This window comes from Filicampus tigris, chromosome 14 (assembly GCF_054856515.1).
Source record: "Filicampus tigris isolate MCC_2025a chromosome 14, RoL_Ftig_1.0, whole genome shotgun sequence".
NCBI classification, from domain to species: Eukaryota; Metazoa; Chordata; class Actinopteri; order Syngnathiformes; family Syngnathidae; genus Filicampus; species Filicampus tigris.
The window spans coordinates 12279615-12304075 of record NC_141230.1 but is presented as its reverse complement, the minus strand read 5'-3'; the positions used below and the strand labels follow the sequence as shown (position 1 = coordinate 12304075).

Here is a 24461-nt window from a genome sequence, read left to right as displayed (position 1 = left end):
AATCTATGAACGACCTGGTCCATCTGTCCGGTTTTAAAAATACATGGCACTTTATCACAAGTTTTCACACCTCTACCCTTAAGTGATTTTAAATAATGACAAAATCTCCCTTTTTTGGTGGCAAAATATTACATTTGTAGTGTAGTTGGTCCACCATGTTTCCGGTGCGTGTTCGCCGATATAGAATTTTGAGCTTAGTAGTGTATAACTTTTGGTACAATTTCCGGCTAAACTCCCATGAGAACATCTTTGGAAGTGCTTAAAATTGAACAACAGTCTGTGGAATGCTGCCGTGTCTCATTCAGGACGTGTCTCTCAAAGCCCACCATCCTCCCAGCCCCCACGAGTTCTCACGCCAAAATAAATAGCTTGAACTTCCCCATTGAATGTCTGCGAGGAGCAGGGTCTTCAATTATTCTCAACTAAGACACGTAGTAGCCACTAAGAAGGAAGCATCCCTGGCAGCTTGGAAAGTGTGTCAGCGCCGTTTACGAGACGTTTGCGTGGTCAGCTCGTCTCTGGCGGCCCGGTCGTATATCCCGTGACACGCTGCAAAGGTGTGATAAAGTGGGTGCTTCAACGGACTTCAAAGCACCTTTTGGTCCAGCCGGGGCCAGACGCCGCTCTCACCTCACCGTGTCGGCCCACATTACCGGCATTGACGCCTTACAAATGGGTGAATTCTGATGGTGAAGTTTGTTCTACTTTAAGGCTGAATTAACACTGTATCTTTCAAGTGACTTTTCAAGTGACGATATATATATATATATATATATATATATATATACACACACACACATCGGGAATGCAAGCTTGATGTACAGTAATCAAAACGCACTGGTCAGTGAAACATAAACACCTGTGTCTGCCTAAACAGCACAAATATGGACATAAAAAAACCACCCATTGTGAATCTAAAGGACGTCAAAAGCATAGCACAGGATTTCTCTAACTTTCTCAAATGGGAGAAACCTCCCCCTCATGCCCTTATAATAATCCTAACACCAAGTACTATAAACATACTTTAATTACCACCTGTACCTGTATGTAATTGCTATAGAAATGATTTCTTTTTGAAAGTAATTGCACTCAATAGACACCTTCAGATTTTCTCAGTTTAGCACCACTTGACAAATTAAACTCTTTATCCATCTTCAGTAGCTAGAAAAGTTGCACACCAAGTCGTTCAAGTAAATAGTAAAGAAGTAAAGTGACTCATGCAGGGATGACAGATTTATGTGATTTGTCAGAGCTTTTAACTGTCTCAAAGGTGGGGAGGAGTAATTGGTTTAATATATTTATTTTATTGGCAGGCTAGTCCCCACATGTTGGTGACATAGAGCATTAAGTGCGGTCTAAATATGCTACATTAGAGATATGTCCATTTGATAAAGAAAGTACTTTAAGTGCTGATGGAGGTTATCTTCATTTAAATCAACGGGGGAAATAGTCATTTACAATGTGTATTATTGTTTACTTCCAAGTTGCCACTTGTGGATTTATTAATGTGCTATTTGTGTCAACGCAGCCATATTGGACATATCTCTTGAAATGTACATGGAAACAGCAGGTTAAAAAAATAGGATACAGGCATTAAATCAAAATTGGGCACTTTACACTTGCAGTGTAAAGCCAGCCTCAGATTCATTTGTGTTAGTTTAAGGCAGGGTGTGTGTGCGTGTGTGTGTGTGTGTGTGTGTGTGTGTGGGTGGGCACAGGGGTGTAAAGTAGGGTTGGTCAGTCCCAGCAGGAAGGAGCTGATCTGGACATGGTTGTTAAGTTTCATTGGCCAAAGGGGGGGTCGCTTCATTGGCTGCTATCTGTGGAGCTCATTATTCACATTGTGGGTGGCAGAAAGTGGAAACCTCCCACGGCAAAAAAAAAAAAAAAAAAAAAAAAGGCACTGACGAGGCCACAGGAGAGGAGGTGAAAAGGCTGCGGGACTGCTGCAGTTCAGACTTCTTTGCTGGTCAAATCGCACATCTTATTACAGTGGACGAAAACAACATGCTTGTGTGTTTACAGACCCCGCTGAGATCATCAACCATTGGCAAATAACCCCATCCCTCATATTTTCTATGTCTAAAGGGATTTAATTCCCCTGTGGGGATTATTACAATGAAAGCTGCGGTAAAATCCTCTTTTGGACCCATCACCCAGACAATCTGCTGTCATCTGAGTGTTTATTCGTCTCCTCATGATGAATATCATCACACAATGCTCGTCTTCTGGTCCAGTTCCCGTTTTTGGCACACAGATTCGATTTCAATTACAAAAAGATGATAGTGATGCTTGCTTTCTTAATATTTACCACTCAAGCGGCAACGTCGACGGTCACGTTGGCCGTAGGGAAGATTAGATCGCAAGGATCTTAAAGCTGATGTGCTTAGCAGATACAAACTCGTCGATTTATCCCAGCTGCCGCATCCCAGAGCCTTGTGTGTGCATATGAGATGCTTTCAGGATCATGAAAAACCACAATGTTTATGTGTGTCAAAAACTCAGTCATTGGCAGCTGTCTTGACCCTTGACTTCAGGTTGACTGAAAATCTGCATTCTTCACTGCTTCCATTAAACCCAATTTTCTCAGCTATGCCGGCACATTAAAGCAAAGTACACATACCATTTTTTTAAAAATGTGAAATCCCACAAAAGACGAGTGAAACAAAATCGGACATCTTACTGCTCTTGTAATGTGTGTGGTGTACTTCAGATGACCAACTCAGCATGCCACACATAATATCGCCACAGACAATTGTGAGTCCCCCCCTCAACCAAATGACTCTCATAGTACCAAGACTAACCTGTGAAAGGCAGCATGGTGCCACAGCATGTCCAGATTGCTAGAAAATATGAAGACGAAAGTGTAGTACAGTCATCCCCGCATATTTGCAGTTCAGTTTATCACAATTCATCTATCCATCCATCGCATTTCTGTGCTTTTTTAGAAATGCCCTAATATTCCACATTATGCCACCAAAGCTGTCTAAATAGGAATTAATGTCAAAGATGTTGAATGTAATACCCAGTTCATTATTCACTAGGGAGGTCACGATATACAAATGTCACGATACAACAATATCACGATATGAGCCTAACGATACGATAATTATCACGATATTGTGGGGAGGTTAGCGAAATATGAAAAGCTCATGATACTGTATAAAAGCTCACGATATTGTAAAAAAAACAAAACAAAAAACATCACAATATTCAGTTTTTGTCCATAATAACAGCATTCACAAAGAAATAGGCTTGGCCAGTCATGGGCTCCTACTGGCAATTAGCGTGGGTCTTAAACGTAAGTACGTAATACGTAAAGTGGCATCAAATTAACCTGCGTTAATAAACTAACCACCAGAGGATGCTGGAACTGCACAAATGGAAAACAACTTGGGCCTTTAAACAATATTTGTTGCAATTAATATTGTGACATGGCGACGACGATACATTGTGGCAATTTTAATATGGCGATATCACGATACTGCCGATATTGCGACATCCCTACTATTCACATTGTCAGGGTTATAATAGTGATGGAATTTTCATTATAGTTAGTTTTTATTTCGTTTTGAATTTTGTTTTTTAAACATAATTAATGTTCATTTGTTTCCAGAGCGAATTTGTTACTTTTATTTGTTTTCGTTTTTTCAAAAGTGCTTCGTTTTACTTTAATTTTTGTTAGTTTTAGCATTATTTATTTATTTTGCGTATTTCTTTTGTATGTATTTGTGTATTTTTTTCTCTAAGCCATTTATTTTAAAGGGTAATATTTTCAGATGAGTTTGAAATCATATTCAACTGTTTGAGGATCATAGTTTGTGCTATGCTTACGGTTTGAACTTTTGATATTCTCAAGCTCTTTATAGGGGGGCTTCAGTTACTGGTGTTTTTTTGCTATTTGCGGTATGAATGCTCAAATTAGACCCGATTATCTGCGCTTAAGATGAAACCCTCCCAACTTTTTTAGCAAATGGAATGCATTGAACCGCTCTGACAATGATCCTGACAATCTGAGCAGCCACTTCTGCCAGGAGCCGAATTCGGGAGGACAAGTAGGATTAGTGGATTCGAAGTGTTTCTGCGACGTGAATAAACAAATGGAGATAGTGATGGAATGTGTCTGCAGCGTGGGATTAGACGACCCCCCACCCCTTCCCGCTTCCAACAGCGTTGCATGTCTTCTTACATTCTGTTGCCCAGACCGAAGCCTCGGGCCTCGTTTCGTTTTAGATGATGGAGGACGGGGCGACAGTTTGTCTTTTTCAACTTTTCCCATCAGGGGACAGCGGGTTACGTTTCTTACCATTATGATTTGTATGTCTCTGTTTTTTTGCATTACACAGCATTCCAATTTATCTGGACTTCAGATTGTCACTGAAGATCTCCTGGGTAATGATGCATTTTGCCTGGAACCGTACCCACGCTATAAACATTTATATAAAAGAATATTTCCACCCACCCATCCATTTGCTGTACCGCTTATGCTGTTCAGGGTCACAGGGAGATGGCACCTCTCCCAGCTGATTTCGTGCTGAAGACAGACTACACCCTGGAGTGGTCACATATACAGTCATGGAAAAAAAATATTGGAGAATCTTGTTTTCTCTCATTTCTTGTTCATTTTTGTGCCTGGTACCACTAAAGGTTTACCATGATGTGACTAACAGACACAAAAGAAACCATGAAATGCCAAAAAGCATTGTTCTGAGCTGTACGATGCCGTAGCTAATGATGTAAGAACTTAAGTGATTTTGGTTATCAAGAAAACCAAGGGAAATTGCTGGACCTTAAATGAAATTCTTCTGAGCTATTTTTGGTGTCATCATTATATTCGGCCCAACAAATGTACCTGTACTTGTACTAGACAATATAAGGAACCAAGAAACAGAAGAAACAAGGGTGGTCTAATAATTTTTCCATGACTATCAAAATAGACAACCATTTACACCTACTATTAGTGGGAACTAGAACATACACAATAACAATCTAATCTTGTGTTAAAAATAAAAATGAATTAAAAAATGACGCAATAGTGTTTGACACCACTGCAAACAGCCACCCATTTGAATAGCATCTATCCTCATTGGGGTCAAGGGTGAGCTGATGACTATCCCAGCTGGCTTTGGCTTTTCATCAACCAATCACAGGGGCACATATAGTCTGAATGGTTGTTTGACTACAACCATTCACACTCTCATTAAGACCTAAGAACAATTCAGACGTTTCGATGCACATAACTACCATGAATGTTTTTGTAATAAGATAAGAAGATAAGAATGCCTTTATTGATCCCACAGTGGGGAAATTTTCGTTGTTACAGGAGCAAAGATATAGGTCACACAGGGGCGGCGGCATAATGTGGCCATTAATGTATAACATTGACGGCAAACATTTAGAATCAAACCTATGTAGATATACGCAGTAACATGTGTATATACACATGTGTATACACACCAACCTACATCTACATAAAAAATATGAGGAACACTCATTTCGGCCTGTACATAGTACAGAGGAAAAAATACTCTAAGTGACAGTGCTGCAGTGCTGTAGTGAAATGTAAGGAACAGCATTGGATAAAAATAAAACTAGACTAACAGTAGTGGGGAATGTTGAGTATTGCACGGTATTACAGTAGTGGGGAATATTGGGTATTGCACGATACGAGCTCAAGTCATGTAGGAGCAAGTCGGAGTTCCCCATAGAACATGGTGAACATGCAAACTCCACGCAGGAAGGAGGGAGCCAAGATTCAAACCTCAAATTCTGAGCCACCAAACTACAACCAAATATTAAATGAATACCTCACTTTGATTAAATTTTCCTTGAATATGAGAATTTTAAAAAATCATTTCAAATATTTTGAATGGTGAGGGTAAACCTCAGCCTGAATCTTCTGAAATTTTGTCTAAAAAAAAAAATGTGCCATGTGGCTGTAGCTCCGCTTCCTAAAGCTGCTGTCATGGGGACTTCTTGAGACAGGAAACAAGTGAGAGAGTGAATAAACAGTGCCTCTACTGGTTGCAGCTAAGTACCGCACACCATTATGCCTCAATTGCTCCAAGACATGATTAATCAGTTCCACACAATCGAGCAGAATTCTTCATTATGCCCATCCCTATCTCGAAGAGTGTCAATCAAAAACTAAGCTTAATTACCCCTGCCAAGCACAAATCACTTCAGAAGAATGTTTTGATTATGTTTGAGAACATTTCCATGAAACTATCTGAAAGAAAAAGCATAGATGGCGATCTGCCTAAATATGCTGATGGAGGAATTTCATCATTATAGCTTACTTGCTTTGGGCAGTGACCCACCGGATCCAGAAGATGGCGTTGCTGTGAAACTGCTTTGTTTGGCAGTTGACATCCACTTTGCGATACGTATTAGCGCCATCTCCAGGGCTGGTGTGCAACAGTCCGGCCAATCATGACTGGACGAGAACAGAGCCAGGCCCTGTCATCCAGCACAAGTCACCTCGAATCTAACGAATGCTCTTCTGCATGAATTGCCGCTCCGCATACACGCCACATTCTTGTCAAAAGTTTTGCGATAAGAGTGGAAGCTGCTCTAATTTCCGCCCATGCTCAGTTCCTGTAGTCATAGTGGCTATTATGTCCATTCGGTGTATCTTATTTTCCATCTGCTCAATCCTCGGTGGCTGCCATGACAGTGATGCATTTATTTGGTCCTCCGCGTGGATGGAGCCAGTTCATTATCGGCGTTTTGACAGTTGCAATAAATGGCCGCCGGGCTTGGAGGAACGATCCACGTGATCGTTTTCATCTCTCGCTCCCATGCATCTATCATCGCAATGTTTTCGGGGAGCGTAAATCACGCGCTGTGGGCAGATCTGACACGGCTCTCCCCACGAGCAGCGCAGAACAATCTTTGGTGTTCCCATGCCAAAGACCCAGTGGCCTTCTTATCAGCAATCTGACCTCACGGGATGGATACGTCCTGTTGAGTCTAATTATCATGAAATGTAAACTGAGCTCGGAGCGAGGCGATAAGCCGGCCTCTTGTTACGGCCACTGGATGCGGGCTCTTGTCGCCCGACTGACGATAACAACACGAGATGGCAGTAAGAGGAGTCGCCCAGGAGGTGTGCGGGTGAAACTTCAGAGTGGTGAAGTATTAAGTGGCGGACAAAGCGGCACTGCGGCTGAGCTGTGTGGGGCTTTCTTGCTTATAAATAAGGCAGGCACCGCTGATTGTGGGCTGAATGCATAATTCATGTGCTGCCCCGCCTCTTATTCTCCTCACTTTCTGCCTCAGCCTCTTTGTTGTCTGCGCCCTCCGTGGCATGTCAATTAAAAATTAAAGCAGCGACCAACGGGCCCTCGTAGCCTCTTTTTTTCCAAGGCAAATTCACAAAATGGCGATCATATTTTGATGCCATGGTTGCCCACGGGAAATTGAATTGAGAGAACAGGAAATTTTGCATCGCCAATTTGTTTAGGATATCTCTTTCGGATTGGGGATCATTTCGGCAACTTCTGTTGTAAGAGTTTGTCAAATTACAGGACTTGGAATTTAACCAAAATGGCTGCTTCAAACCAAAATGGATGACCTCCTGTTCAGATCTAGGTATGGATCCTTGAGACTTTTTTGTACGTGCGGTTATGATAGACCGCTAAATTTCATACCAATCAGTAAAATTGGAGTCGGTAGGTAATTTTTTTCAATCGTTCTGAAACTTCTCAAATCCTCGAAACTCTGACATCAAGCTATACCAACATTAGACTGCCCGGGGAAAAAACGTTCCAAAATTCAGTTCCACCCATCCGTCTAGTGTACCTGTTTCCGATTGGCGTTCATTTGGACAAAGTCCCTTGTTTCAACTCATTAAAGTACGATGTCTGGAGTGCATCCAAAATGGCTGCTGGAAACCAAAATGGCTGACTTCCTTCAATTTTGGGCATGCGTCCTATAGACGTTTTGCTCTGCCCTATTATGATACATAGAGTCACCCAAAACTTGTGTTTTGGGCTATTTTCTTTAAAAAAAAAAGAAAAAAATACCTGGAGCTTGGTTGGACAAATTCCTGAGTAGGAATTTGTCAAAGTATGTGTCATGGAATTCACCCCAAATGGCTGCTTCAAACTTACATGGCTGGTTTCGTGTTTAATTTTGGGCTGGATCTTTGAGACTTTTTGGCACGTCCTGTTACATTAGGCATGTCCACCTAATTTCATGTCAGTTGCTCACACTGGAATCGGGCCAAGTTTTTTTTTTTTTTTTTTTACTTTGCAGGTGGTGCTAATAAGTGAGTTTGGGGAGGGTCTTGTTCATGACTGTAAAATACACACACCAGGATTTGCATGCTTGTAAATATTGATGAGTTTTTTAGCCTCTTGAGGCTCCCATAAAAGGTGATTCATTCATCTGAAGTGTGCTTGGGGCGCAAATAAAGTCATGCTCTAAATCATGTCTACATCACCACCTGAAAGCATCACCTAGCCAAACAGAATGTTTGAGGAGCTAGATATTTTCGAGCAAGTGACCGTGTTGTGTAAACATTGCAGAGTTATGACACTGGCAAAGTTGACTGCAAACATTCCCCGAATTACCCGTAATTCACTCGGCAATTTGGAGCAACCTCTGTTAGTCATCAAGAGGAAATTGGAAGCGGCCTTAGTGTGAATTTATTTATTAAACCTAGTTATCTACATCTTGTATTGCTTATGAGCAATAACAAACGCCTCCTTTTAGATGTCTGAGGGACCTGCAGGATATTGCAACATGATTGGGATCTGCTTTGGACTCATTTCCATTAAATCTGCCCATCTGCACCTGAACATTTTTGTCTTTAATAAGATAGCTTTTTTTTGGGAAAAACATCTGTTTGAAGGTTGTTCTCATTTCATACTACAACCACAACACAGGGCTCTTCAGTTTACGAGAGGGTTGTGCTCCTACTAGAGGCAACATCACTGGAATATATTGCAACGCACGGTGATCTATCACTTGCCAAGCAAAAGCAGAAAAGCAAAGTTGTGATCAAAGCAGATCAAATACAGCAAAAATGTCATATGCCGATATCCATGTAACTATTCAGAGGCGTGGTGCATGGTAGATAAAAAAAAAAACATTACATCTTTTGTATCGATCGAAGAATTTTTTCACATTTTCAGATGCAGTCTGCTTGCGTCGGGCTCAAGCAAGGTTGTGATCCAACAGATGAAGTGGATGGAGTTGATTTGAATATATCACTTTATGTGCATTACTGCCACCAGGCAGGGGCGTAGCAAGAGATTTTTCAGTGGGGCGGCCAGGGTGACACAACACCTCAGTGAGGGTTGGCCAATGCGTGTGTCCGTCATTATCTATCAATCTATCCCCAGTCAGGGTTTCATGAAATAAAATTCACACATATCCAGAACATTTCCCATCACACTTATAATCAAATGTAAGTAAAAAGATTTTGACCAGATAAAGCCATTTTCTCTGCCGGTGCTTTGCTTTTGTATACTATCTCTGTCTATATACTATGTCAGGCACTGATTCGCTAGCTGACAGCCAATCAGAGAGATCCGTTGTCACTGACGGCTGACACCATTTTGCATTGTGCGATCAATGGCTGATTCGTTCAAATCATATCTAAAAAGCGCAATGAAGACAAAAATGTCTTCATTTTTCACAATTCTAATCATTGAGTTAGAATCTCCACCCAACCTCTCACCCAAAGTCAGCTGCGATAGGCTCGAGCTCACCCGAGTATAGATATTGGATGAATGGAATTTCAATACCGCCCTTGTGCTGGATGTGGGGTGTACCTAATGAAGTGTCCAGATCTGGAAAACCCATTTTCCTTCTCCAAGGAGTGAGCCTTTTGCATATCGCGTTGCAAAATCACATCTCACGTCTGTTAATCATTTTTAGCCTACGTGATCCTTAACGCTGGCTGTGCACGCACACGCATGCCCACACGCACACCTGCGCGGACAGGAAAGTGCTTCTATCTCGCGGACCTTGAACATCACGTAAGGAGGAGGAAATGGTGTCTAGACGTTATAACACGTCGATATCGCCTCGCTGATTTACTCGCGCTCCTATAAACGCTCCTTTGAAACTTTACGGCACTCCAGAGAGGCATCGCGGGAACACCTCCGCTAGCGTGTCGTTTTGCACTCGTTCACGTCTTGAAGAACACTCGCCGCTCGATACCTTTCGATCCGATTCAGCTCGAGCGAGCTTTTAGAGCCACGAAAATAAGAAACTGACGTTTGAGTTGGAAATGGAGAGTGACTCGCGTAAAGGCGGCTTGAAGTGCGCCGCGCGGCCCGTCGAGTGTGAAAGAGAAACAGTAAAACCGCCGAGTGTGGCTTCTCTCAGCGAGAAATGGAACAAGTGACTGGCAGGCTGAGATTGCAGCTGCACCGCTAAAACACAACTAATTCCTTCTCTAATTCGCTTTAACGTTCGTTCAATCTGCGCGTCGCAAATTGGCATGATTATTTTGCTTGTATTGTTAGAACAAGGCAAACATTTATTTAGCGGGGAAAAGTGCTAACAAAGGCAAAATATAATCGCTGCATAATTGGTTGCACTCACGACAACTGCCAAAATGGTAACACAATGCTGCAAAATATGTCATCAGTGAAGGTTTTCTTTCCATTGACTGTGAACAACTTCTTTCAGTGAGTGACACCAGAACATGTGTGTAACATATCCTTAGCTAGTGTGACTTGCCATAGGGTCAAAGAAAAAAAAAAAAAAAAAAAAAAAAGATACTGCAGCTGGCGAGGGAAAAGGCTTTGGCTGTGGCTCTGAAAGATATATCACATGATAGAATATTGTGCCCGCAAAAGCAACACAAGCCTGCGGTTGTCAAATGTATCGTTTTCTGGAGAGACGCTTGGAAACATTAATTTTCTCGACACGAGCTTAATGCAGATGGAAGGATGAAACCGGGGGAGAAAGATGAGTTTCAAAACTGGATTAGAGCGGACGTGGCCTGAGAGGGTGATTGAATGGCGGGTTTGGAGGGGGAGGGGGGCGGGGGTAAATAAGGGATGTAGAGTCTCGTGACAGCCAAATAAAAAGAAAAAAGAAGTACAGTGAGGAGTAAGTGAAGAAAGTGTCCGCGGACCACTGATTCCTGGATGGGTCAATAGGTGGGAGGAACAATCGGAGGTGGGCAGTGGGAGTGTGAAAAGTGCAAGGGCAGAGGAATTAAAGGTGAGATTTACAATTTGGGTGATAACACAGAGAGACGCAACACATCCGAGGGGTGAGGTGACCTTGGCAAAGACACCTTGGAAATGTTAGCTGACTAACCACAAAGAGTTAAGAGGATGTTGAGCTCCATGCCCATTTAGACTTATAATTAAAGTAGATTCATAAACTGTCTTTCATATGAATGACTAGTTAAGTTGCCTTTATCTTTGCGCAAGGCTAACCTATAAGACCAAAACATGTATGTATAATAAATCAGATTTTGTTTAGCGTAAGTGATGAATTTATTACTTGTTTGTAAAAAAAAAATACATGGGAAGAGGACCTTGGTAAAATAATCTATTATTCAATCAAAATTCGCACTATTGAAGGTGAAAAAGAAAATCACAGCGTATTCTTCAAAATCGTTCAGCTAATTAGAATATATTTAAAAATCAATGAATGACTGACTCATATAGTGTATTTCATGAAATGATGATTTAATGGTACCGGTACTTTTATTTATCTTATTGTATTTACTTAATCTTTAAATGTATTTAATTTGATTTTGATATATGCATTTCATGTCATTTCGAAATTAATTACAGGAATCCCTATTTATTCAATGACAATTTCATGTATTTAATTTGTAAAAAAAATCAAATTAATGGAATTGTTATTTATTTGATACGATTTGTAATTATTCATTGGAATTTCTGTTTATTTATTATCTATATTTATTATCACTTACATAATGGCATTATGACTTATTTATTTAATGGCCTTTGATTTCATGAAGTGTGATATACAGTGTATATAAAATTCAGCTGATTTGAGTTGTTGACATTGCAACACATTGAAAAGTGCCATTGAAACAGGAAATGAATCCCTCAAAGTGAGATGAATAAACTGATTGGTCGAATGGCAATACAAACCACACCCAGAATAGCATTCGAAAATTTGCAGTAATGCAGTGGACAGTGAAGCATTGAGGTACTGTTCCATTCCAGGGATTGCGCATTACATAGTGTGTGGCGACTGCCAGAAACACAAAGCTTTTTTTTTTTTTCTTAACCAGCTTCATCTGCTGTGGGTCACTGTCCAACTTGGCTCCAATGCAAGCGTACTGTGATGACAACTATTCCGGGAAATTATTAAAAAATCTCACACTGTTCAACAGCACCTCATCCTGGATCTTCACAAGCAAGCTGCTATACAGTAATGAAGTCTTTTTCTGGTGGTTTGGTGAAGCAGCGTGTGGCTAACTTGGGTGTTTTTCTTCATCAGCAGTGAACAATTGAATGTTTGTGATGAGATGGATGCGTGTTTAGCAGAACTGGGCATTCTGTCTAATGGGCTATCCGCCTATGAGGGAAGGCGATAAATGATGGACGGGAAATACAAGAAAAAAAAAAAAAAAGGCGGACTAAGCATAGGCGAAAATGCCCACCGCTGGTGTTTAATATAACTGGGAAAGCAGCTGTTGTGTTAGTCAGAATACCTTGTACAGTGGTACCTCAACTTTTAGTGTTTTAGAATTTTTAGAGATAAGGTCAGTCGTTCGGCTGTTTTTTTGAAGAACCGTTTTTCAAAAAAGAGGCTTCAAGATGTTGATTGCCAATCCCATCTGAGGTTTACTGTGAGGATAAACATAAAACAAAGAGAATTACACCCTGTGTATTTAAAACAAGACACATATCTCTCTGATAAGCGGTTGAAAATGGATGGATGGATGCCACATAGCTTAGCTTTTCAGTCCGTTAGCATAATGCTAGGCTAAATAGCGTCTATGTTTGGTGCAATAACCCTCTAATTAACAGATTGAACACAAACGGTGCAGCAACATATGCAGTTAAACATTACTCAGACCGTACTCAATCATAAATTATGTTCTTTATCCTCTGCAAAGAACAACTAATATTCGTAACGTCTCAATGAACAGTATATCCGTATGTGTGTCCTATACTAAGGTCGGCACACCAGAAAGAGCAGCGCAATTTAATTAAGGCAGTGTGAAGAAAATGGTTTCATTTGTTTGAGTGATTGATTCTACATGTATATAATTATTATGTCATGGGCTACATCGTTGTAGTAGTCGTACATCATTTTCAGACCCTCTTTTACCCTAACGTTTGAAAATATTTGAAAAAAATATAAATAAATTCCTGGGATTGAATGGCTGGACTGCGAAAAGACAAATAAATACGCCAATGGCGGCGAATGAGTTAAATATCGTAATAATATCGATATCGCTGTAGTCAACAACCATGTCGCATGTTTTGCAATATCATGCAGCCCGCATTCAATGTCTTTAATTCAGTGCATTGTTGTGCCTGGAGCCATCTCGGCTAATTAAGGTCAACGCTTGAATGTACTTTTGAGTGTGAATTCTTGTCTGTGACTCACATGTGAGTCCCTTGCACAACAATTAGCGCACCCCGCTTGTTTCCCTCCTCCATAGCCCCCTTTCAGTCTCCCTTGACAAAGTGAGGATAGGCTGTGGCATCGGCGAGCATTCTGTCTCACTCTCTCATCAACACCCCCCCTGCCCTCTTAACCACCACAACATTTTATTACAGCGTGAAATGGGGATTGAAAGACTACTATGGAAAGTCCTACTTAACCATGCACAGTGTGTCACTGGTGGTGAGAGGCAGATAAGAGGACAAAGGGGAAATCAGCCACACAACAACACACATGCTTTTGTCGAGACTTAACTGCTGAAGTGCACAGAAACAACCCCCAGCGCCTGATTACTTCCCAGACACAGTGTGTCTTTCTTATTTTTTTACAGGCCAAATTTGTCCACACATAATCTCGTTGGATAATTAAACGCATTCCTCGGGGCTGTTCGCACAGATGGTATTTGAGGAGCGGGTGATTTGCTTGAGGTGGCCACCCAAAGCCACCGCATCCGCCAGTTGTGATTCACAACCACATTAGTGTGCCATGGGAGGTCATCAGGTGTGTCGTGGGAAATTATCACTGCGTTGTCCATTGTCCGGACTGGTTCTCCGTCGTTTCTTTCCCAGCGTTTGGACTCATAAGCCTTAGGAGTTTTGTCACAGGCTGTGCAGTTAAAGTGTAGAATTTACTTTATGTTGCCAGTATACTCAGATCAATCAATTGTCCGCCTCCTAACATTAAGAAAGGTGTGAGCGCAAATGCTTTTAAAGGGCGTGCAGAGCTTGAGGCGACTGATGTTGTGGCACTTTCCCAAACTTGTTGTTGGCACCGTTGCCATGGATTAGAGTGCACATCAAACTGTGTAAATAGCGATCAGGCACTTGATTGATGACAGCACCTTTTGTAACCATACGCAGCCTTTTGTATTTGCTTTTGGCAGGACATCTATCGTCGAACGTGATTCTCCCCTCCTTAAATGTCGGTCTTTGAGTGTGGGGGGGGGTCACAGCGGAGGTGTGAGGGCGGATAGGTGGGGGTATGGCTGACAGATGTGACGGGTTGAAGCACACCTGCAGGTTTAGCTGATGTCTCTCTTATACTAAATTCTGAACCGCGTCATAATCACAAATGTACAATTGTTTGAATTTAACTTGGAATTCAAGGCATTCAATAATGGATCATGAGCTGTGTCTGTTAGGGTCGCGAGCGAGCTGGAGCCTATCTGGCACGTGGCAGTGTAGACCCAACCGGTCACCAGCCAATCGCAGGGCACGTTTACAAACAACTATTCGCGCATGGGGACAATTTAAAGTCTTCAATGACCTACATATTTTTCAAGTTGGAGACGCTAAAGAAAACCCAGAGAACATGAAGGAAGGCCAGAGCCCAAGTTGAAACCCAACCCTTTAGAACTGTAAGGCAGACGTCCTCATCACTGCACTATAAATTCCTAATGCATAAATCCGAATGACAATTTGAAAATGTCTCATGTAGGAGGTATGGGAAGGTGCTGACCCAAAATAGGATTGGCATTGGTTGAGGTCTGCACTCTACATAGGATGAACCCATTACATTTTACACCAATAAAGTGCAAATTCCGTTATTTGTCATCAATCCAAATCTTTTGTAACCCTAAATCGCATTTTCTCATCAAAAGGCATACAGAGTTGGCCCGAATGACGGCGTACAGTTTGGTGCCGATTCTAATTAGGCTTGTTCATCTTCGGCGGAGTTCGATTGTATGTTCTTCCATTGGAACCTTTTGCACTGAAGACTGAAAAAAGGCTTGTGCTGCTATATCCGGCGCTAATTCATGCCGCTTGGCATGCAAGCATGTCGAGGTAATGATGAATCTATTTTCACTCGTATGGATGTGACTGTGAGGAGCCAGAAGGAGATTCAACTCCTAAAAAAAAAGGCAAAGGAATGCATTCAGCTGGCGCACACAAGACCTTTCAATGAGTAAAATGAGCTTGATCCTTGGGCTTATATGTGTGTGTTCAGTGATTTGTTGGAGGGATTTGCCGGGCTTTAGCATGTGGACGCCTTAGCGGCAGAGTGTCCTTTAGATGCAACCGTCGCTGCGCCTTTGTTGCGAGATTGCGACTGCCTTCCGATCCTTGTGGGCGTGGCAGATTTGGTTTTATGAGCTCGTTTATCATCGATAGCAGATGATGATACGGCGGCGAAGGCACCCTGGGTGGAGAGGAACTCTTGGAGGCAGCAGATGATTTGTCACGTCCAACCCTTTGCGGTTAGACAGCAGTTTACCACGGAGCTCCCCCAAGGTCGTAACTTCCCCCTCTCGTTGGTCCTTTTGAGTCACGCAGCATGTATGATAACATTGTAAAGGACCATATATCTATATTGTCACAGAGTCGCTGATAGGAAGAAAAAAACAATTCCCTGAAAAAGCTTCTGTGAAACACCCACCACCTGGCCCGCAGAGAGCCTGGTGTTGGAGTTGAACCGAGAGCTGACAGGCGTGGGCTCGCACCACGTTCCTCCGCAAGCCAGATTTATGTTTCGTCATACGCCTGCGCTGCGCAACTCCATAAAAAGCAAATAAACTTTTCACTGGCAATGGCAGAATAACAACAGAGACGCCTAATGAGCGAATTAAAAAGGGTCGTAAATAGGCCACCCCTCAATGAAATGTGAAATCTCAACACTGGGTTCAATGTGGACGTACTCTCATTCAACAAGAATTCCAGAAAGTTTCAAATCAGTGCTGCCCAAAGCGCTGAATAAGAACATGGACAATGTTGACAATCTTCTTGTGATACATCGAGTGACTGAGCTGTGCAATATTTGGGCCTGATCCGTTATCCCACACGGCTGGCAGTTCTACTGGATTCTCTTTAAAAATGATCTTCACCAAGGTAGTTGTGAAATCCGGAGTCAAAGTTCCTTTTCAGCGCTCAACCAGTCACAACAGATCGCCCTCAAACTTCTGGGAATGAATTATTTCTTTTCAAAGTGGCGCAAGGTGTTCAAAGCACATATTTGTTTTCGGCCACAGTTTTCATCTTAAGTGGGATTCGTCAGTGCTTGACAGGGTGCAGTTCCAATCCAAAGATTTTTAGACTCAAAGACATATCTGACATGGGATTGTGAAAGATGTAGCCTGGTGATTTTAGTACAAGATTTGCTACAAGATGGTGAGGTCTGAAGATGGTCATCCATCCGTGGACTTGAAAGCATATCTATCTGGTCAACTCTGTTAACTGATGATTGACGAAGGCGGAGTCTAACACATACAGTATCAAATTACAATCATAACCGAAGTAGCTCAAATGGGTGTTGTCGTTTGACCACTAGCAACCACTCTCTTCAAAATTACTATGTCACAACAACAAGCCTACAGATTTTAAAGCACATCAGCACATGGGAATCCCGATAATTAGGTGACATTGGCAGCCAGGGTTTGGTGCGATGTTTAAAATTTTCTCATCGCTGCAATTGCTTTCAGTGGAACAGGGTGGGAAAAAAACTGCAATTCAGGTGTTTGACTTCACACTTCCGGGAACTGCGGACTACCCTTTCACACAGTCATGTGCGATCGTACGCCCAAAGATGGAAAATTGTCGGGTTGACTTCATCCAACAGCGACACAGAGAAAAGGCGGAAAAATGCACGAGTTTTCTTGAACTAACCAAGCATGTTTCCACCCCATGCAAAATGATCGCCGTGTCACGCATCAAGAATGTGTGCAGCTATGTCCCAGTGTCACATTGCTAAGATGCTAAGACGAGGCATGTGCGCAGTGAGTGGCTTTGGCTGCGGTCGCTGCGGTTTGGGCCGCTCTGGTCGCTTCGCAGATGCAGTCTGGCATTGCTTTGTGTGATTTCACAGCGGCCTCAGCACCAGAGACCCCGAACCCACCCCTCCCTCTCCCCGCCATCTATCTTGGTCACACGTGATCACCCTCCCCTTAGGCTGCATCTGCCAGCTTCTATTGGGTACAATCACGCTTATTGAATTTGATTCATTTGGAGTAAGATGATATATTAAACGCTTTTCAACCGAATTCTAAATACTCTCATCCCATTATGTTTGTCAAAATGGCTTCATGCCACACCGATTTTATCCTGCACCTGTGCCAAAAGTTTAGTCAATGTGTTCCATGTGGGAATCCCAAGAACTTGAAGGCAAAGTGTGTTGTTTATGAAGCCTCTGGTAAAAGGGGGAGGCGTTCGCTACTGGTGCCAGATGGACAAAATCAGGCCTGGACATGAAAATGAGGAGCAGGTGAAGTGGCAGAGTGAAGAGTATGAAGTGCAGACAGTTGAGGTGGGGGGTAGTGGTGGTTTGGGTAGGTGGGCTGTTAAGGCATGAAGGAGGAATCTGTCAGAGGCTACATCAACAAGAATCCAAACAGCGCTAGATTAGAAGAGAAAGGGCGTGTCTTTCTGCGCATAATAGACCGACCTCGGCTGTGTTTGTTTTATGATAGAGATTATTTATGTCTCTTCAAGGTATGCGGGGCACTTGTATCAAAAGGAGGCATGTGTGTGGCCTTTGGGAATCAAACATCTTTTGATGTCACTGACACCTGTTCTCCTGCATTTTTTTTTCAGTGCCTGGAGCCCTGCAAGGAATCCTGGGACCTGAAGGAAAACCAGTGCCAGGATCTATGCGAGGTATGTCACTAGCAGATGTATGTAGTAGTTGTGTGTTTTGTTGAGCATATTTTAAAGCGCAGTAAGGAATTGCCTGGGGTAGAGCTGTAAAATGTAATCAGATAACTCGTATAATTGGATTACAAAATAGGTTGAAGTAAAATCTGCGGCTCAGAAATAGCGATGCTCAGCCTTGTTTTTTTGTCTGTCGGAGGAGCCCCTCCTTTGGTCCACTCGAAGCAACGCGTGTAGTTGCACGGCGAACAAACGCAAGCGAGACCCGGTCTGAAGCTACTATAATAGCGATAAATCTATCAAATAAACAAATGGTACAAAAAATGGAAGCTGAGGCACTCAAAGTATTTTGGATTAAAAGACCCTTATTTTAACATGGCAAGTTGGAGATAATGCCTATGCGTTTCAGCCTTGGTAGGCCTTCTTCAGGGCAAGCTTGAGTGGACTAGCATGGTACTGCTTTTATATAAGTAGGTCACATGATCTGTGTGGGCCGGACCCATGCAGTCAGCTGGTGCAAAGCATCCAATCTGCAACATTCCAAAAGCAGCTACTAAAAAGATTTATCTTTAGAAAAAAATATTTATTTTTAGAAAAAATATTTATTTTTAGAAAAAAATATTTATTTCTAAAAATATTTATTTTTAAAAAAAATATTTTTATATTTTATTAGTCCTGCACTGATCCCTCAACTGAAGAGCACCAAAGAGACAGTTTTGAGAAAACTCAAAACATCCGAGAAGCACTACCATATGCATTGATTGCTTCACAATGACAATGCGCCTTACAATTTTGTGCACCTTATGTATGAAAATATATAAAAATAGACCCATTCTTTGATATTAACGGTGTGAAAAATACGGTAATACAAATGGCTTTCAAGTTGTTGTTTTTTTCCCCTTAACTTTTTGATGTCATGTGTTAAATTCTTAATGAAAGTAGTTTACTCCTCCATCCATTGAGACTTAACGCAAACATGAGGATCCCTGACATGTTTTCTCCTCCACCTCCATAGCCTCTCTTTCCCAAGAAGCACTACGAGTGCCTCACCAGCTGCGAGTTCCTCAAGTCCATGGAGGGCGTGAAGCAGGGCGACTGTCCCGCCCCGGAGAAGGCCAGCGGCTTTGCGGCGGCCTGTGTGGAAAGCTGCGAGGAGGACGGCGAGTGCTCGGCTGTCAAGAAATGCTGCTCCAATGGCTGTGGCCACACCTGTCAGCTCCCCAAGAACTTGTACAAAGGTAAGCCGAAGCAAACAAAATAAGCATTTATAGTGCTTGGCAATTTTGTATCTTGTGTTTTAAAAGTATTAGGATTTTTTTTTCATCCATAAGATGTCTAGTGGGATGCATTGTGGTTGGTCGCTCACATTTAAAATAAACATAAGCTTTTTTTTAAATTCATTTTTCTCCACTAATTGGCTGGAACTGAAGTGCTACTTCAAACACTCAGTGACCCCGATATCAGCTGAACAAACACCAAACTTCAAATAGATTGTAAATACCAGAAGTGGAAATTTTACTAAATTTTCATCCGTCAGCGGCCGGGGTACCCTCTGTTATTTTTCAGTCCGTCATTTTTTGTGCCGAACTGAATTGTAATCGGCAATCCGTCAGTTAGTCCGTTGGTCCGTCAGTCGGCCCCCACAAACAGACGTCAGAAAAACGTGACGGACTGACGGACCGTCACTGACGGACGCAGTTAGTGACGATTACACTGACGGATGAAAACCCACTTCCGCAATTTGTCAGTCCATAATTTTTAAGTATAAGTTTGAGTATTAAATGACTTCAAAACAAGCAGCACTTTGTGCCAGTGATTAAGATGTTCGGCTCACAGTTTTGAGGCTCAGAGTTTGAATCTTGGCTCAGGCCTTCCTGTATGTATGTGTATATGCTTATGTGGGTACGCGTGTTTGTGCGCATGCAGAAAGTAGAGTAGATTAGAGGCCAGTGTTTGAGAAAATGTGATAATCACTAGTCCTGAATATCAGTGGATGAGCCTAAAGTCAGCACATGTTGTTATTCTACTCTAGCATGTTGTTCCAACAGTTGAGTTGGGCCACTCGTGTGGGTTGAGTAAGATGAATATGTTGTGAGGGTCCTGAGCTGGTAATTGAAACACCATCGCACATCCACTCTCAGCACGTGGTTGTTGTTGGTCGCTCAAGGCCAAAACTGAGTGCAGCGGACACTGAGTCCGCATCGATCTTCGAACGGCGGCTGCCATGGCCTGCTTTTAATCACACTGCGGCAACAGCACACACACACACACACACACACAGTCGCTGTGCTCAATAATGACCAGCAAATCCCGGCAATCTTGAATGCCGGCGTTTGGACGCAGATGTTGGAAAGATCTTGAGAAAGAGACCCCAGTTTTGGATGTCATGCCCCCGAAAGGTGAACACAATGTTAATATGGAAAGATGAAAAGAGCGCTAACCTTGGAACATTCCAATGACCCGGTCAATGAAAACCATCCAGCGTGTTTTGGAGACCTTCGCACACGGGCCCGCCTATGCCGTCATTGAAGGGAGCGCGTGACAGCTAGCTGTCGCCGCCGCGCTTACTCAAAATGACGCCAACATTACGCTCCGACGTTCCAGTGAAATTGTTCTTATGGCCTCTCTGTGTCAAAGGTCTAATTAGTCGCTCATGGTTTAAAGGGTATAATTGTTTCTATGTGTGCACAAGCGGGTGATGTGTATGCGTGTGGAGTTATTGCCATGATGATCCATGATGCTGGAAGCTATTAGCAAACACAAGCAGAGTGAAATGGAGCATTTCCCCCGGTGAGATTGCTCTCAGATGTGCCCAAGTGTGCCTGATCATCTTGGGACCTTCAACGGGCTTGTGATTGGCAGCAAAGCCCATGTTTGTATCTAAAAGCATATCATAATATTTTGCCACAGTAAATATGATACAGTAAAAGTGCTGGAATGAAAAACCTCAATGATAATTCACAATCTATGATATTTTGGCTTGTTCGAAATAGCTCGTTGAAAAGTTTGTTAGAACACGACTTAAATATGCCAATGGTAAAATGAACTACAAAAATCCTAGCAGATATTTGAAATTAACCTTCTACCTGCTTTTTTGTTGTTGTTGTTTTTAACAGATTTGTCGGGAGTCATGTGTCCTGAAGAATTATTTTAACTTAGATCACAACGAAATGTAAATTCTAACAATAATGACCGCTACCATGCTAACACATAGCATGCTAACAACCTTTTTGCCAGATCATTATGGGTTTTGCAGTAGTTTAGTCCAATTCAAATAAAAAGTTATGAAATGTCAACATTTTAGCAGTCGGTATGCTAACCTAAATAAATAGAAAACCTGAGTAAAGAAAGTACAACGTAGATCAATAGTGATTTTTCATCTTGCCTTGTAGTTCGGTACAACTGGTGAGAATTGATAAAATGATAATTTGCTAACAGTTGCCATGCTAGCTAAAAAGATGGTAACAGAGAAAGTTACCAAGTAAGGCAGCTTCATAAAGATTTTAGTGAGTTAAGCATGCCATGGAAAATTAACACAATACCTTTTTGGAGGGCTCCTCATTTCATTTACAATGGGACATTTTGACAGTTTTCATTGATAGGTTTTGCAATGTTAAACGTACAGCAAACAATTATCGGATAACGACAATATACTGTACATTTGGATCCGTAAATATTGGGACGTCAACCCAATCTCATCATTTTATCTCTAAACACCACCACAATGGATTTCAAATGAAACGAGATGTGTTTTAACTGCAGACTTTCAGATTTCAGATTATTTAAATCCAATTTAGATTTAGGTTAATAGTGCAGAAATGACAACAGTTTGTATATGTGCCTCCCACTTTTTGAGGGACCAAAAGTAGTGGGACAGGTTAACAATCATAATTCAAACTTTTGCCACTGCTCACCCTGAGCACTTCTACTGCGGCAGTATGCCAACTCGATAACATCTTTCGTTACCATATCGACGAGTAGGGGTAGCGACTTGTTAAACCCGGTGGCTAAAAAAGTGATTGAGAAATGCATTCAAGCCCGATGAAGACAACGTAATATCATCGATTTGTATTTTCACTTGAGGAGGAAGCATTTCATCATGGACAGGCTGAATTACACTTGTCTATTAGTGTCCGCGTCCATGTGTACCTTGGTTGTGTAATTTAACACTTGAGGGCTAGACAGGCACTCCGGAGACTACCATTTGTATACCCGCTGTTCTAAAATCAATTTTCCATTTGTCCCCAAGAAATTACTCATATTTAGACTTTTCATTTTGTCAAAAAATACATTCAAGTGGACAGCACGGTGAGGTTCAAGGTTCGAATCTAGACTCCGGCCTTCCTGTTTGGAGTTTGTCTAAGTGGGATTTCCCCACATTCCAAAAACATGCATACTAGGTTCACTGAAGACCCTAAGTTGTCCACAGGTATAAGTGTGAGTCTAGTGTTGGTCCTTTGTTGACCTGGATATCACGTTTAACCAAACCAAATGCTTTTATCCATCATTCTGTGCATGACAACAGCTCATTCTACAGTATTCATAAGCAACCACGAAACTCACCTATATTCAGATGTTTTACTTGGCAACACTTGGTTGCGTTCCCTGATTAACATTTACTGTATTACTTCATGGCGCCACTCTACATTCCCAAAACATGCATGGCAGGTTAATTGAAGACTATATTGAATGGTGAATGAATGGAGCAGTCCAGTGTATACCTCACGGTGTAGCTCTAATGAAAAAAAAAGTGCGAGAGAAAATGGATGGATGGATCATTATAGTAGAACCTTTTAATCTCACGCGCCCCCTGAAGGTCTTGGTGCATGCACCACAGTTAGTAATCCGTTCCCTGTACTGATGCAACCTGAATGATCATCCCTCATGTTAATATGATGGGGAAAAATGGAGCGTAAAATGTAGACGTCAAAATGATTAAATTGAATGTAATCTAATGAAAGTTAATTAGCCTAGCCGCCATCCTCCGCCTACATAATGTTTTTCTTTCACCGTCCGTGATTAGCGAAGTCCTAACGACGTGGAAATGATTATTGCTGGCACGATGAAGACATGAATGGACCCCAAACCGCCCCCCCCCCCGCAACCTCCACCCCCACCCCAAATGGCACTTCGACAGTAAGTTTACGTCATGGTGCCTGGAGTAAAGCATGAGGGCCCATTGAAAGACGAACGCTGTGTGATTCTTGGGAGCGAGCCCGGCTCGAAAGTTATCTTTGGAAGGCGCAAAGCTGCGAGAAAGTGCATTTGATACCCTCCCACATTTTGCGGAAGAAGCCAGGCAGCGAACACAGATGTGCGCCGGTGTGGTTTCGTGTGTCTGCACCAGGAGGACTCGGGCGGCTTTGTGAGAAGATGAGCTAAGGCGGAGGGGAAGGGAGGAATGCTGCGGATACCCAGGCGCACGTCGCGGCGCAGGAAATGTGACACGTCGGTCCACTGGCGCACACAAACACACAAGCCGCGGAGCTGTGAAACCGCAGCGCAATGACCCCCAGCTGTACGCATGTACGACGCTGTTATCGCAGGGACTGAAACAAAAGACTCCGCATGCCGCCCCGGGCGCCCTTTCTTCATCTTCCAGCATGTTCATCCAATCCCCTTTTATGAGTTGCAATTAGATGAAATGCTGTGAAGTCAAAACGCGCTCTTGATCACGCTGCCCACCAACAAGTGCTGCGGTAGCCCCGAGCGTGTCTTGGACGCCAGTGATCCAATATAACGTTCTCTAAAGGGCTTTGACGTCTTATTGGCGATGCGGCCCAATCTCATTATCAGCAAAGCCGACGCTTCTATCTTCTACTTAATGGCAGGGAATTCAGTCTGCGATGAGCATTAGGATGACCTCCTGCGCTTGATAAAACTGACATTGTGTGAAGAGCCTTTGCAAGGCTGAATGCAAGTGCGGTAATGCAAGTAAACACGCATGTGGGCAGCTGCTGAAACGCGCAACTGCGGCCAGAAATCTCACAATTTGTCACAGTCTAGAGGTACTACAAGGCACTCCCTTACTTGTCTCAACCTGCTATAGTAAAGCGGCGAGTTTGAAATGTGTCAAGCCGATACTCTTATAAGTGTTGTAAACCGGAGGCCCCGCAGAGAGACTGACTAAAAATAATTGTACTTAATCAGAACATTAGACATTAGAAGACCTTCGCAGCTCTTACTGCCTAAGGAGAGCCAGGGCCGTCTTGAATGACTCCTACCACCCCGGGCAATTACCTGTTTGTGTTACTT

General features: G+C 42.5%; 1 protein-coding gene across 1 annotated transcript in view; it reads left to right on the top strand.

Moving 5' to 3' along the window:
• Window positions 1–24461, top strand: part of anos1 (anosmin 1) — a 70937-nt gene that overhangs the window by 21925 nt on the left and 24551 nt on the right. The window contains exons 3-4 of the mRNA XM_086052016.1: window positions 18150–18212; window positions 19222–19444. Of these exons, the coding sequence (XP_085908142.1) occupies window positions 18150–18212; window positions 19222–19444 (286 nt within the window). The remainder of the gene's footprint in view (window positions 1–18149; window positions 18213–19221; window positions 19445–24461) is intronic.